We start from the raw sequence: 17,435 nt of genomic DNA, 5'->3' as shown, positions 1-17,435 counted from the left end.
GTATGATGTTGTTGAGTTAGTACGTGTGTTTGGTTAGGAGCATCGAGGGCTCGAGTGTGTTTCGGATGTGTTTCGTGAAGTTTTGAACTTAGGAAAAAGTTGCAGATTCAGAGAAGTTACAGGTCTCTGAAGTCAAGTCTCGCGGTCCGAGGTGGAAACTTTGCGGCCGCGGTGGTGACTCTACGACCACGGTGAGGTTTGTGCGGTCTGCGGTAAGCAAGGCCAAGCCTCCGCGGCCGCGCTCGATTTCTTGCGGTCCGTAGTGGAGCTCTGCGGCCGCAGTCCATTTTATGCGGTCCGCGGTGGAGCTCCGCGGCCGCAGTCCTTTTTATGCGGTCCGCGGAGAGGGTCTAAGAGGGGTATAAATAGACGGGATTTTCAGTTATTTTTTTACTTCAAAACCCTAAAACATAAGAAGCGATTTTTCAAACAACCTTTCTTCTCCAAATCAATTGTAAGTCATTTTTAACTAGTTTTCTTCAATCATTAACATGATTTCAACTTCAAATCAAAGATTTTTATGGGGGGAATTGGGTGTTTTGTGTAGAACCTAGGTTTTCTAACAAATTGGGGATTTGGACCTTGATTTGAGGCCCGATTTCAAAACAAATCATATATTTGGGTTTCGTGGGGGAATGGGTAATCGGGTTATGGTTCGAACCTCGGGTTTTGACCATGTAGGCCCGGGGGCAATTTTGACTTTTTGGGTAAAACTTTAGAAAACTCATTTTTATGCATTAGAATTGATTCATTTAGCATTTATTGATATCGTTAAGTAAATTGTGGCTAGATACAAGCGAGTTGGCGGTGGAATCAAGGGGTAAAACTATAATTGAACCTTGAGCTGTGTTCGTTGCATCGAGGTAAGTGTTGGGTCTAACCTTAGCTTGAGGGATTAGGAGTCGTGTCCTATTTGCTATTTGCTTCTTGTCGAGTACGATGTATAGGCATGGTGACGAGTATCTATACGTTGGTGTCAAGCACGACCGTGGGTCTTATATTGTGATTTTCATGATTTTGTTGTATTATTCATGCCTTGGTGAAGATTTTTAATTGTTGTATAAGGTTTGCGGAAAGAATTGTAATCTATGAGCATTGAGGAGCGTTGGCTCAGGTTGTATAGCAAAATTGTGAAAGTATAAGTGACAATTGAACTTTTAGAGCATTGGCTCAAGGTGTGAAGTGAATTGTGAAGTGACATTAACCTTTGGCAAGTGGTACAATTTTGAATGAAGGTTGCAATGTCTTTCCTAATACCCTTCCAATAAAAATAGGTTATCACCTTTCTAGTAGTGGGATCTAATCCAGAGTGGCCACTTGCTAGGGTGGAATGCCATAAGGTAAGAAGATTAGTTCGCAAAGCAGCATCATTTCCTTTCACCAACTTCCCTTTTCTTATAAGTTGATGATTAATCCAAGTGAAATATTTCAGAGGAGCTTGTTGTAAGGACAAGATTAGGGAATGTAACTAAGGATCAGAAGACCAACTGGCAGTGATTTCTTCCCATAACTCAGTAGAGACAGAAGAGACCAGTAATGACATTAGTTCAGCACGTTGAACCCTTGATAAAGAATCAGCAACTATGTTCTCCCTACCTTTCTTATATAGGATCTCAAAATCAAAGGGTAGAAGCTTGGCTATCCATTGGATTTGTGAATTTGTATGAATCTTCTGCTTTAGAAGATATTTCACAGCCTTCCGATTAGTTCTTATAATGAAATGCTGACCCATGAGGTAATATGACCACTTGCTCACAACAAAAACATGGGCCAGAAGTTCCCTCTCATAAACAGAAAGAGCAGCATTTCTAGGGGCCAAGCCTTTGCTGATAAAGGCCACAGGATGACCCTCTTGCATAAGTACAGCTCCAATACCTGTGCCACTAGCATTAGTTTCCACCACAAAAGAGGCAGAATAGTTGGGCAAAGCCAATACAAGAGCAATGGTTAATGCCTTCTTCAGAGCAATGAATGTTTGCTAAGCACTGATGTACCATTTATAGCTATCCTTCTTAAGTAATTCAGCGGGAGGTCGACTAATAAGGCCATAATTCTTGATGAACTTCCTATAATATTCAGCAAGACCAAAAAAAACCCTGAGTTGCTTTAGGGTAGTAGGCACAGGCCATTGTTGAACAACCAAAATTTTCTTTGGATCAGTTGAAACTCCTACAGCAGAGATGAAATGGCCTAAGTATTCCACTTTTGCCACCCTAAAAACACATTTAGAATGTTTATCTAGGAGGCTGTTAGACTTCATAACTTCAAATACTTGTTATAGATGTTGCACATGGTCTTGTAAATGCACATTATAAACCAAAATGTCATCAAAGAAAACCAATACAAACTTCCTTAGAAACTGTTGAAACAAATGATTCATAAGGCATTGAAATGTAGAGGGAGCATTTGTTAAACCAAGTGGCATGACAAGGTATTCATAATGGCCTGAGTGAGTCCTGAAAGCAGTTTTTAGAATATCCTCAGGTACCATCCTAATTTGATGGTATCCTGACCTTAGATAAATTTTAGAAAAAACTGTAGCTCTAGTGAGTTCATCTAAAAGATCATCTATGATGGAAATGGGAAACTTGTCCTTAATTGTGTATTGGTTTAACTCCCTATAATCTACACACAACCTCCATGATCCATCCTTCTTCCCCACTAGAACCATAGGTGAAGAAAAAAGACTATTGCTATATCGAATAACACCGTGATGTAACATTTCCAATACAAGTTTCTCTATAATATCTTTCTTCATAGAGGAATATCTATAAGGTATGATGTTAATTGGTTTAGACCCTTATTATAGAGGAATTCTATGATCAAAAATACCCCTCTGAGGTGGAAAAGCTTTGGGCTCCCTAAAGAGTATTTGATACTGCTCAAGCAGGTTCTTAAGTGTATCTGGCAGAGACTCTTCTACAGGCAGATGAAGGGCATTAAGGTGGTTGGCACACTCCACCATAGTGGTAGGAGAAACCACTTGCAACGTAAAGAATTGGACCTCTTCACTGCAACCCTTATTTATAGCCTTAGAGCTTGAGAGCTTGTAGTCTTCAGTGACTCCCTTCAACACATGATGTTTGCCCTGGTAGTTAAAAGACATGGTAAGCTCAGTGTAATCCATAGTAACAGGACCCAGTGTCTTCATCCATAGGGCCCCCAAAACCAAATCATACTTCCCTACATGAAAGACAATCATATCTGATGTATAGGTAGTCCCTTGTAACATCCATTGGAAATCCCTCACTACACCAGAGGTAGCCTCCATAGTGTTGTTGCCAAAACTGACAAAGCCCAGCTTAGTTGGGGAAATATGACACCCTAGCCTTTGTGTAGATTCAGCATCAATGAAATTATGTGTACTTCCACCATCTAACAGTATCTGAATGGGTCTTTTATTACTATAGTCAATGACATGGATAGTTTGAGCTCCCTTAAGACCACTTAGAGCACATAAGGAGAAAAAGAGAGGATCTCTATCTGGCACAGTCCATTCTTTAGTTGGTGATGTTCCCTCTGACTTAACAGGATCTTTCTCTATATTACCCTCAGTGTATTCTAGGTCCATGATGAATATTTGTTTAGGTAAGGAACACCTATGTCCAGGTCTATACTTATTATTACAGAAATAACATAACCCTTGAGCCCTTTTTGCCTGCATCTCTTCTGGTGAAATCATTCTCCTACTTCTGGGGTCAGGAATAGTTGAAGGTGGCAAGGCTAATTGTTGGGAGTTAAGGACTGTTGGCTAGAAATTTTGGTAGGGTGTAGTTCATAAGGGTTTTTTTTGTTGGAAAAGGAATGGACATGTGCAGAAAGATGTTTCATGATTTGAGCATTTGCTGCTAAAGTAGCTTCAGCTAATCTGGCTAATCGATAGGTTTTTGAGAGACTTTTGGGCTTATGCATCATAATTGGATTAACCAACTCCTCCTTCACGCCACCTAGGAAACATGATATAGCTTGATCTACTAATAAGCTACACTATGAGACAAGCCTATCAAAAGAAAATTGAAATTCCCTTACAGAACCAGTTTATCTCAGTTTCTTTAATTCAAGCATGGGATCTGCAAACTCATCCCCAAATGTTTCAACCAACACAGCCAAGTACTCCTCCTATTCAGGTAGCCCAGGTATACCTCTACACTTTAAAAAGGATTGATGCCAAGCCAAGGCCTCATAATCGAAGTTCATGGCTACTACTCTCACTCATTCAGTGAGAGGAGTATTATCCATAGAAAAATACCGTTCAATTCGGTACAACCAATTTTTTAAGTCTTCACCATTAAAACGAGGAAATACCAGATTATGATTGCGATTATTAGCGACATAGTGAGGATTTGGGCCTAAAATTCCCTGACCTGTTGCAATAGTGTGAGTTCGTTCTGTTGAAGTAGAGCTACCATCCTTAGCTTGCTGATGCAAGTGCATTCCATCGAAGGAGCTTTTAAGAGCACTGACCAACTGAACTAGCTCAATTTTCTTGCGATCCATGTCTTCCTTAAGCTCCTGATGCATTTGATCCATGCTAGCTCGCAGATCCAATTGCTGAGCTGCTAAATCCTTATATTGTTCCTAGAGATTAGCAGCTGGAGCACCTTGAGTTTCATCTACAGCTTGTTGTAGTCCCATCGGAGTCGATTGGCTCTGATACCAATTGATACCAATAAGGTACCAGTACTACAATGGAACAGTAAATGGAGAGAAAAGAGAAGGGAAACAGGGGAGAGAGATAGAAAGAGAGAGAAGAGAGAGTTTAGAAGAAGAAGACGATGAGGAAATCAGTAATATATGCTTAAGTCTGCCTTCCTTCTATTACAACCCATTACTTATACAATTGTAATTTGAAAATGAAAATGAAAAGCATGTTGAAAATAGAGAAATGGAAATAACTACTTTACCCGCCCAACTAACTTTCAAATAATCCTACTCAGCTAACATTCAAATAATCCTACTCCACTTCCACGTTGGATGTTGCTGAAATATGTGTATCAAAGATAGTTGTATGCCTCACAGAAAAGCACAAGAAGTAAATCCAAATTTCTAAAGAAAAAAAAATTATATAATTTTGATATAACAAAGTTTCGTTTTAAGGAATATGAATAAATGTCACGACCCGGATTTCCCAACCTCGAGAGTCGTGATGGGGCCTACTCGTGAAAGCTAGGCAAGCCGGGTATTATAGATTTACTAACTCTTTTATTTAGCCCTTTTTAGCAGTTTAAAACAATATGCGATCAAAAGTGAAATATTAACAATAATTAAAGACATGCGGAAGACGTAATATGATAAATTATCCAAAAACAAGTACGATATTATCAAGTACATCTTTACCCGGAACCGGTGTCTCAATATCACAGACTATCTATGAATACTGCAAACAATTGTTTGAAAAGAAAGATACAGTTTGTCCTTGAAGTAAATGAAAACAGAATAAAAAGATGAAAGAGAACGCCTGGGCCTGCGGACGCTTGCAGGACTACCATGGGATATCCGACTGGACTGAAGGCAACCACCCAAAGCTATGGTCCAAAAGCTGCCGCTCTGGGATCTGCACACAGTGTAGAGTGTAGTATCAGCACAACCGAACTCATGTGCTGGTAAGTGCCTGGCCTAACCCCCACGAAGTAGTGACGAGGCTAGGACCAGACTACCAAATAAACCTGTGCAGTTGTATAATATAAAACGGAAAATGAAATAAAAATAAATAAGTAAAGATTGGAGGGGGACATGATGCGGGGGAATATCATTTGCAAATAGTAATTTAAGAGAAAAACATAAAGAACAATTTAGAATTCACAACAAAAGAATAAGGAGCTCGTAACCAACCAATAAACACTTTTATTATCTATTGTTGCAGTGCGCAACCCGATCCAAATCATAAAAATACTGTTGCGGCATGCAACCCGGTCCATATCATTTATCACTGTTGCGGTGTGCAACCCGATCCAATCATATTATTGTTGCGGCGTGAAACCCGATCCAAACATAATATTGTTGCGGCATGCAACCCGATCCAAACATAATATTGTTGAGGCGTGTAACCCGATCCACATATACAGTTCAACACCAATCACGAAGAGAGTCCCGATAAGGGATCAATAAAGAAACAACTCTATCCCGGCAAGAGAATCGACAGTATAAGTAAACATGTCCTAGCAAGGGAAAATCAACTATAACTAAACTTGGTCCAACATCTAACTTCCTTAACTAGCACCAATACTCAATCGTAAGTAATATCCACGAGAATAATCATAACCCTTGCTCAGCACCGAGAATCACAACTTAGGCATTCGTAGTATTTATCAAGAATATAATAATTTCAATTTAAGACTCACGGTTATGCTTGACACCAACGTATAGATACTCGTCACCATGCCTATACATTGTACTCAACAAGTAACACGTAGCAAATAAGACACAACTCCTATTCCCTCAAGCTAAGGTTAAACCAAACACTTACCTCGAACTTTCACGACCAACTCAAGCCTCAAACACCGCTTTTTCTTTAGAATTCGCCTACGAACAACTCGTATCTAGTCCAAATTGATTTAACAATATCAATAAATGCTAAAGAATTCATACCCAATGCTTAATTATAGATTTCCTATCATTCTTCCCAAAAAGTCAAAAATCGACCCCGAACCCGCTTGGTTAAAACACGAGGTTCGGACCAAAACCCGATAACCCATTCACCCTCGAGCCCGAATATGTAATTAGTTTCGAAATCCGACCCCAAAACGAGGTCTAAATTCCAATTATACAAAAAGCCCTAACTCTACCAAAATCGCTAATTTTCTATCCTTAAGAATATGATTTAGGCCTAGGAACCTAATGGGTGTTAATGGAAATTCAAGAAAATGTGTCTAAGATTACATATCTATGAATTTGTGGTGAAGTTCCTTTTCAAAAATCGCCCAATTTGGAGTTTGGAAGAAGAAGTTGTGAGTTTTGGGTTAAATCCCGTATGTGTTATGTTACTGTTTAAATGACTGGGCAAAAATAAGATATGCGATCACGAACAAGCCTATGCGATCACATAGGTTTGACTCTCATAACCTACGTGTTCACGAGCAAAAGGCTGCGTTCGCATAGGGTTAAAACTACCCAACCCCCAACCTATCTCCTATTCTATGCGTTCGCGTCATCACGGGTGCGTTCGTGTAGAGTAAACTCCTAAGGCTCTGCGTTCACACCTGGTTCTATGCGATTGCATAGTGCAAACCTTCCCCTTCCCCGTTTGTGCATTGCGTTCGCAAGTGTTACCACGCGATCGCATAGAGTTAAAAACTCAAACACCAGCAACAACAGAAATACCAGATTTCTAAGTCCAAAAATACTCCGATGCCTATTTGAAACTCACCCGAGCCCTCGAGGCTCCAAACCAAACATGCACGCTAACATAAAAACATCATACGGACTTACTCGTACGATCAAATCGCCAAAATAACATCAACAACTATGAAATGTTCCAGAAATATTCTTGGGACTTACTCCGGAACCATATATAGGCTTGGGACCATATATATTCCAGAAAACAATTTTCTTTAACTCATAAATATTGTAGAAAACTCATAAATATTCCAGAAAATAATTTTCTTTAAAAAATTATTTCTCGGGTTTGGGATCTTGGAATTCGATTTCGGGCTTACGCCCAGGTCCCATATTTTCCTACGGACCCTTCGGGACTGTCAAATCACGGGTCCAGGTCTATTTACCCAAAATGTTGACCGAATTCAACTTAAATTCATTTTAAAGTCAAAATTCGTTATTTTTCATAGATTTTCACATAATGGCTTTATGGCTACGTGTCCGGACTGCACACACAAATCGAGGTGATGCGGAAAGAGGGTTTTAAGTCCTCGGAATGTAGAATTTATTTCTAAAACAAGCGATGACCTTTTGGGTCATCACATTCTCCACCTCTAAAACAACCATTCGTCCTCGAATGGACATAAGAAGGAAGTACCTGGTTCGGGGAAAAGATGGGGATAATGGCTCCGCATGTTGGATTCTGGATCCTAGGTTGATGCCTCAGCAGGCTGACCTCTCTACTGAACACGAACAAAAGGAAAACTCTTTGATCTCAACTGACAAGTCTGCCGGTCTAGAATAGCTACCGGCTCCTCCTCATAAGACAAGTCCTTGTCCAACTAGATAGTGCTGAAATCTAACACGTGGGATGGATCGCCGTGATACTTCCGATGCATGGACACATGAAATACTGGATGCATGCCTGATAAGCTCGGCGACAATGCAAGTCTGTAAGCCACCTCTCCCACTCGATCAAGAATGTCAAACGGGCCAAAGAACCTAGGGCTAAGCTTGCTCTTCTTCCCAAATATCATCACGCCCTTCATAGACGACACTCGAAGAAATACCCGCTCACCGACCATGAAAGCCAAATCACGAACCTTACGGTCGACATAACTCTTTTGCCTTGACTGAACTGTACGGAGCCTATCCTGAATAATCCTAACCTTGTCCAAGGCATCCTAAACTAGATCTGTACCCAACAACCGAGCCTCTCCCGGCTCAAACCATCCAATCGGCAAGCAATATCGCCTACCATACAAAGCCTCATAAGGAGCCATCTGGATTCTCGACTGGTAGCTGTTATTGTAAGCAAACTCTGCTAAATGCAAAAACTTTTCCCACGAGCCTCCAAGTCAAGGACACAAGCTCGGAGCATATCCTCCAAAATATGAATAGTCCGCTAGGACTGCCTGTCCGTCTGCAGATGAAATGTTGTGCTCAACTCAACTCGTGTGCCCAAATCTCGCTAAACTGCTCTCCAGAAATGTGAGGTAAAATGCGTACCTCGATCTGAAATGATAGACATGAGCACACCATGAAGATGTACAATCTTCCGGATATAGGTCTCAGCTAACCTCTCGGAAGAATAGGAGACTGCCACATGAATGAAATGTGCTGACTTAGTCAGCCTATCAACAATAACCCACACTGCATCGAACTTCCTCTGAGTCCATGGTAGTCCAACAACTAAGTCCATAGTGATACGCTCCCACTTCCACTAAGGAATCTCAATCTTCTAGAACAAACCACCGGGCCTCTGATGCTCGTACTTAACCTACTGACAGTTCAAACACCAAGCCACATGTTCAACAATGTTCTTCTTCATTCTCTGCCACCAATAATACTGCCGCAAATCCTGATACATCTTAGCGGCTCTTGGATGAATAGAGTATCGGGAACTATGGGCCTCCTCTAAAATCAACTCTCAGAGTCCATCCACATTAGGCACACAAAATCGACCCTAAAATCTCAAAACTCCATCATCTCCTAAGGTAACCTGCTTGGCACCTCCGTGCTGCACCGTGTCTCTAAGGACACACAAATGAGGTTCTTTATATTGCCGATCTCGGATACACTCCAATAAAGAAGAACGAGCAACTGTACAAGCTAGCACACAGGTGGGCTCAGAAACATCCAACCTCATGAACTGATTCACCAAAGCCTAAACATCCAAAGTAAGCGGCCTCTCACTGATCAGAATATAAGTAAGACTGCCTATACTGGCTGACTTCCTACTCAATGCATCGACCACCACATTGGCCTTACCCAGATGATATAAGATGGTGATATCATAGTCTTTCAATAGCTCCAACCACCTTCTCTGCCTCAAGTTTAGATCCTTCTGCTTGAACAAGTACTGCAGACTCTTGTGATCCGTGAACACCTCACATGTCTCGCCATACAGATAATGCCTCCATATCTTCAACGCGTAAACAATGGATGATAACTCCAAATCATGAACCAGATAGTTCTTCTCCTGAATATTCAACTGCCGCGAAGCATAGGCAATGACCTTGCCATCCTGCATCAACACTGCACCAAGTCCAATACGGGATGCATCACAATAAACTGTGTAAGGCCCTAAATCTGTGGGCAAAACCAACACTGGTGCCGTAGTCAAAGCTATCTTGAGCTTCTAAAAGCTCACCTCGCACTCGTCGACCACCTGAACTGAGCATCCTTCTAGGTCAACTTGGTCATCAGGGCTGCTATAGATGAAAACCCCTCCACAAACCGACAATAGTAGCCTGCCAAACCCAAGATACTCCGAATCTCTGTAGCTGATGCGGGTCTAGGCTAGTTCTTGATTGCCTTTATCTTCTTCAGATCAACCTGAATACCCTCTGTTGATACAACATGACCGAAGAATGAAGCAGAACTCAACCAGAACTCACACTTCAAGAACATGGAATACAACTGACTATCCCTAAAAGTCTGAAGAACCACTCAAAGATGCTGCTCGTGCTCCTCCAGGATGTGGGAATAGATCAAAATATCATCAATGAAGACTATCACGAATGAATACAAGTAAGGTCTGAACACTCGGTTCATCAAATCCATAAAAGCTGCTGGGGAATTTGTCAACCCTAATGACATCACCAAGAACTCACAATGCCCGTACCGAGTGCGGAAAGCTGTCTTAGGGACATCAGATGCCCTAATCCTCAACTGATGGTAGCCATATCTCAAGTCAATCTTCGAAAATACCTTGGCACCCTGAAGCTGATCAAACAAATCATGAATCATCGGCAGTGGATACTTATTCTTGATTGTAACCTTGTTCAACTACCGGTAATCTATACACATTCGCATCGATCTATCCTTCTTCTTAACAAACAACACTGGCGCACCCAAGGTGAAACACTAGGTCTAATGAAACCTTTTTCAAGCAAGTCTTGAAACTACTCCTTCAACTCTTTCAACTCAAGAGGGGCTACACGATACGATAGAATAGAAATGGGCTGAGTGCCCGGAGCCAAATCAATGCAAAAGTCAATATCCTTGTCGGGCAACATAACCGGCAGGTCTGAAGGAAATACCTCAGGGAACTCACGAACAATGGGCACATAATCAATAGAAGGAACCTCAGCACTAGAATCACAAACATATGCCAAATAGGCCAAACACTCTTTTTCGACCATACACAGAGCCTTCATATAAGAGATAACACTACGGGTAGAATGACCAGAAGTCCCTCTCTATTCTAAATGAGGCAAACCGGGCAAGGCTAAGGTCACAGTTTTGGCATGACAGTCCAAGATAACGTGGTAAGGTGATAACTAGTCTATCCCCAGTATGACATCAAAATCAACCATGTTCAGAAGTAACAAATCTACATGAGTCTCAAGACCCCCAATCACAACTATACACGAACGATGGACTCGATCTACCACAATAAAATCACCCACCGGTGTACACACATATACAGGGGCACTCAAGGAATCACCAGGCATGACCAGATATGGTGCAAAATAAGATGACACATAGGAGTATGTAGACCTTGGATCAAATAGGACTGAAGCATTTCTACTACAAACTAGAACAATACCTGTGATTACTGCATCGAAAGCCTCAGCCTCAGTCCTAGAAGGAAGAGCATAACATTGGGACTGGGCCCCACCACCTTGAACTACATCTCTGGGATGGCCTGCTGCTGGCTGGTCTCCACCTCTAACTGCCTGACCTCCACCTCTAATACCTCTACCTCCACCTCTAACACCTCTACTATCACGACCCAAACTGAAGGGCCATGACTAGCACCCGACCACACTTGCCGAGCACCAACGTACATTTCATCTAACCTTCATTATTATCTTTTAGGGCTGACGAGATCAATATAAATGGTAGACCTAGATCATGGACAACCAGCAATAAAATATGACGGCATGAACATACATAGCAGGGGATGACCAGACAATCAAGAAACTACATATAAGGTATGAGCTACCACGCTACTATGAAAGACTATACAACAAAAACTAGCCGACAAGGCATACCAAACTATACATGAGCCGACACCTGTCTATGAGCCTCTAAAAGAACATAAGTGTTGCAACATAGCCGGAACAGGGCCCCGACATACCCATAATGTCTATAACAAAAATTGCATACCAAGACCAAGGCAAGTCCGGAGAAAGGATCTCGCCAATCACCGCTGAACTGGACAGCCTACTGTGGTGGGGGAGCTGCACCTGCCTGTCTATCAGGACCTGCAGCACGACATGCAGCGTCCACAAATAAAAGGACGTCAGTACGAATAAAGTACTGAGTATGTAAGGCAGGGAACCATAAATACGATCAGTAATGTAAGCAAGGATAGAGAATATACAACCTGTAACATCTTAGTACCTCTGAGGGCTACTGACATGAAATGCATGATACATATGTATAAATACATAAACCTTTAAAACATTCGCCTCTGTGGGCATCATCATCATCATATCGTACCCGGCCATAATAGGCTCGGTAAAAAAAACGTACCCGGCCATCATAAGGCTCGGTAGAATCGTACCCGGCCACGTGGAGCTCGGTAAAACCCAACTGATCAGTGGTTGCACAATAGGTGCCGTACCCGGCCAACTATAGCGTGGCTCGGTAGAGTAAAATAGATACATATATATAATGCATGCTCGACTCATGGAATCACATTCTAAACCTTTTGGAGTGACGTAAGGTCGGTATCCTCTATACACGTTATTAGGACTAACTCTTCACTATGAACCTTAAAATCACGAACTCTTGTACTAACTGGTTTCTCAGCAGCACCTGTATTCTGCCTCTAAGCCTGAGCAGCTACCAAGCTAGTCAATAACTGCAAAGCACTCCGCATATCCTGGTCTGGAGTGCCAGACGGAGGAACTGGAGGCGTTGGGTGCCTTCTAATATCCTCTGGAGGAGATGGAGTAGATGAGGTATGAGAGGGCATCTCACTTTGAGCCTCACTTTGTCCTGCTCTGACTTGGGGCACCTGACTGGTACCCTCTCCCGCTGTTGTATCAAAGCCGTCTACTAATCGTTTGCTTCCTAGTCGAAGGCATCACTGAAAAAAACAAGGTGAATATTAGAGACGAACACTTACGACTCAACTCTACGCACGATCTAGATTCAGGAAGAAGGTAACAACCCTAGATGTCATGTAGCCTCCTGATTATAAATGTGGCGCGCTACACATCCATAATCAAGACTCTACTAGACACGGCTCATAGACAACCCCTAGGACAGACTTGCTCTGATACCAAGTTTGTCACGACCCAAACTGAAGGGCCATGACTAGCACCCGACCACACTTGCCGAGCACCAACGTACATTTCATCTAACCTTCATTATTATCTTTTAGGGCTGACGAGATCAATATAAATGGTAGACCTAGATCATGGACAACCAGCAATAAAATATGACGGCATGAACATACATAGCAGGGGATGACCAGACAATCAAGAAACTACATATAAGGTATGAGCTACCACGCTACTATGAAAGACTATACAACAAAAACTAGCCGACAAGGCATACCAAACTATACATGAGCCGACACCTATCTATGAGCCTCTAAAAGAACATAAGTGTTGCAACATAGCCGGAACAGGGCCCCGACATACCCATAATGTCTATAACAAAAATTGCATACCAAGACCAAGGCAAGTCCGGAGAAGGGATCTCGCCAATCACCGCTGAACTGGACAGTCTACTGTGGTGGGGGAGCTGCACCTGCCTGTCTATCAGGACCTGCAGCACGACATGCAGCGTCCACAAATAAAAGGACGTCAGTACGAATAAAGTACTGAGTATGTAAGGCAAGGAACCATAAATACGATCAGTAATGTAAGCAAGGATAGAGAATATACAACCTGTAACATCTTAGTACCTCTGAGGGCTACTTACATGAAATGCATGATACATATGTATAAATACATAAACCTTTAAAGCATTCGCCTCTGTGGGCATCATCATCATCATATCGTACCCGGCCATAATAGGCTCGGTAGAATCGTACCCGGCCACGTGGAGCTCGGTAAAACCCAACTGATCAGTGGTTGCACAATAGGTGCCGTACCCGGCCAACTATAGCGTGGCTCGGTAGAGTAAAATAGATACATATATATAATGCATGCTCGACTCATGGAATCACATTCTAAACCTTTTGGAGTGACGTAAGGTCGGTATCCTCTATACACGTTATTAGGACTAACTCTTCACTATGAACCTTATAAGAATCAGGAAGTACCAACAACATTGATAACATAAGAATAAGAGAAGCAACATTAACATCAATCGTTCCATAAGAGGGAAAACAATGTAAGTACTGCTAGCTTCTAAGAGTAGAGTATCTTGGAAGCTCGTTCATTACATTATGTACAATCGGAGTCGTGCAAAAGAAGGAAAGGGATAGCCTCACATACCTTGTATATACTTCCCCAATCTCAAGCTATGCAATTGTCAAAACTCCTTAGTCTACAATAAGAGAAACGATACTATCGTTATCATTTAAGCGTCATAACTATTATGTATCGACCACAACCTATTTTACGATGAAACGGACAGCACCTCCCCTATATATATGACCTCACACCATTCAAAACAGTCACCAAACAGCCCAAACAACATCAATAATAAACATATTGAGCCTCCCAAAATAGTCCACACACAGCCTAATCACTCCATACATACGACGACCACCGTAGTCGTGTCAAACAACCTGGAAATGTTACGAATAACTATCAGCCCATAACCCTACATATATATGGTGTTTCTCCACACCCTTCCTCCTCCAAAACTCCACAAGATAGTAGTAAAATACGCAGCCCAACAACAACGCAAAACAGTCCACAAAACAATAACATTACTACCAAGCCTTTCGATATATATTTCACAAGTTCTAGCTTCAATGGCTTAGCCGCAACTTGGATAATCTTAAATACATATAGAGTAAGAGGTTCCTTACCTTTATACAGAAATAAAAACTCCAATTTGACCTTAAATTTCCATGAAATATCCCTCCAATGCTGCCACAACAACAAAAAAGCGAAACTAGCGATCAATTAGTGTTTTTCGGCACTAGAATCACTTTAGAAGGCTTGAAATCACCTAGGATTGATATTAAGAACATGAGGGAGTATTTACAGAACATAAACCCTTTAAAACAACCTCCCACACGATCTGGAACGACACAAAAATGAGCAACAACAAGAAGAACAAGAGACTTACTAGCGCCACGGAATTCCCGACACTTGATTTGTGTTGTTTGCCCTTTTTGGGTCTTGAATCTTGAGAGAACCTTGAGAGGATGTTCCTAGGGTTCTAAGGTATGAAAATAGTGAGAAGAAATGACTTAAAACGGGTTGGAGGCATCCTATATAGGTCCAAATATCTTAAACCGCCTTAGTGGGCCCCATAGAGAGGTGTTTGGCGCAGTCTCGCGAAAATACAAATATCTCTCTACTCCGATATGGTATTGATGAACGGTTTAATGAGTTGGAAACTAGACTCATAGAACTTTAATTTGGTTGGTAGATTACCCCGTAATTTCTTGTAAATTATGAGAAAATATTAGAAATATTTGACCTAATGTTTAAGTAAAATTATGAACCTAAGTTGCGACAACTTTTGTCGACTTTTGTTTCATAACTCGTTTGACTTCAAGACTTATGATACGGATATTACATGATTAAAATACCTTAATAAATGACCTCTTGAGTGTATTAAGCACCGCTAGATTACCTAAAAATACGAGTTAAAATATCCTTGATTCGTTTAACTTCTAATACTGGTTAATCACCCTTATACACTCTTGTATCACTTAAGACCAATATGATTGACCTTATATCATCTCAAAGATAATTCCTTCTTGGATTTATATTAACTAATATATGGCATGAACTAACACATGTGTATATGGGTTGTAACATCTACCCCCACCACTAGCTGGTGGAGCGGGTGGTGGAACACCTAGTGCCTGAACCATAGCACGGGAACCCTAGTGCTACGACTAAGTACCCACCAATCTCAGATAAGCCCTCCGGATATGACCATACTCACCACACTCAAGCATCCACTTGAGTGCTGTGGCTGAGGAAACTGAGACTAACCTTGGCGACCTGAATGGCCAACCTGAAAACTCTGGAGTGGCGGTGCACGGATAGGAGTTGGTGGTGCATTGTAGGGTTGCTGATAAGAATATTGCATATAAGAACCACGACAACCTGAAGCGCTGTGAAAAACCTGAAGTGCTGACTGAAAAGGCCTATGAAGATGGCCTCTACCATATGAATGCCTGCCTCCAAATGAGGCACCACTAAATCTACCTGAATGACGAGGACTCTTGTCAGACCCCTGACCACTCCCCTGTGACAGAACCATCTCAACTCTCCTGGCCACATTGGCCGCCTTATGAAAAGAAATCTCACTCCCTGTCTCCTTAGCCATCTGAAGTCGAATCGGCTAAACAAGTACATCAATGAACCTCCTCACCCTCTCTCTCTCGGTGGGAAGTATGATAAGAGCATGACGGGCCAAGTCGATAAATATGGTCTCATACTGAGTAAAGGTCATAGAACCCTGCTGGAGACGCTCAAATTGCCTCTGATAGATCTCTTGTTGAGTGATAGGAAGAAACTTCTCCAGAAATAGCTGAGTAAACTACTCCCAAGTCAATGCTGACGATCCGGCTGGTCTAGCCAAACAATAATCTCTCCACCAAGTCTTGGCGGATCCATACAAGCGGAAAGTAGCAAAGTCGACCCTATTGGTCTCCACTATCCCCATGTTCCTGAGAACCTCATGACAACTATCTAGATAATCCTGGGGATCCTCAGAAGATGCACCACTAAAAGTAGTAGTGAAGAGCTTGGTGAACCTGTCCAATCTCCACAAAGCATCGACAGACATAGCTGCTCCATCACTGGTCTGAGCTACCACACCCGGCTGAACTGCTCCAACTGGCTGAGCTACTGGAGTCTAGAACTGGGAGCCATCTGCTCCGGAGTGCGAGTAGTAGGAGTCTGGGCTCCTCCTCCAGCCTGAGAGACGACTGGTACTATGGAAGCAAGCCTGCCCGGGTGACACTCTCCATAAAGCCCACTAGACTGACCAGAGCATCCTGGAGTACTGGGGTAGCAATAAACTCCTCTAGTACCTGAGCTGGGTCCACCGAAACTGTCTGGGCCGGAACCTCATTATCAAAGTCAACCTGAGGTTCCGCCGCTTGTGCTGCTACTCTGGGCTGAGCTCTGCCCCTACCTCGGCCTCTAGCACGGCCTCGGCCTTGCCCTCTGCCCCTCGTAGAAGTTGTTGCTAGGGGCTTGGGCTGCTGATCGGTGGATGAGGAAGCACGTGTTCTCGCCATTTACGAAATAACATAGTAGAAATTCAATAAGCATTGAGAAACCAAACTGCATAATAGGAAAGAATAAATGTGAAGTTTTTCCTAACACTTTAGTCTCTGGGGATAAATACAGATGTCTCTGTATCGATCCCTCAGACTCTACTAAGCTTGTCCGTGAATTATGAGACCTATGTAACCTAGAGCTCTGATACCAACTTGTCACGACCCAGATTTCCCTCCCTCAAGAGTCATGATGGCGCCTACTCGTGAAAGCTAGGCAAGCCGAGTATTATAG

General features: G+C 42.2%; 1 protein-coding gene across 1 annotated transcript; it reads right to left on the bottom strand.

Moving 5' to 3' along the window:
- Positions 1-1,468: 1,468 nt before the first annotated feature.
- Positions 1,469-17,161, bottom strand: LOC138871498 (uncharacterized). Its single transcript, XM_070149377.1, has 8 exons — positions 16,907-17,161; positions 15,906-15,984; positions 4,679-4,683; positions 4,306-4,578; positions 2,880-3,751; positions 2,514-2,768; positions 2,096-2,213; positions 1,469-1,954 (listed from the first exon to the last, which is right to left on the bottom strand). The coding sequence occupies exons 1-8, from the start codon at positions 17,159-17,161 to the stop codon at positions 1,469-1,471; spliced, it is 2,343 nt and encodes a 780-aa protein (XP_070005478.1).
- Between the last annotated feature and the right edge of the window lie 274 nt (positions 17,162-17,435).

Source organism: Nicotiana sylvestris, chromosome 6 (assembly GCF_000393655.2).
Source record: "Nicotiana sylvestris chromosome 6, ASM39365v2, whole genome shotgun sequence".
Taxonomy (NCBI): domain Eukaryota; kingdom Viridiplantae; phylum Streptophyta; class Magnoliopsida; order Solanales; family Solanaceae; genus Nicotiana; species Nicotiana sylvestris.
The sequence above is the reverse complement of the archived record's forward strand: the minus strand, read 5'-3'. Positions and strand labels throughout refer to the sequence as shown.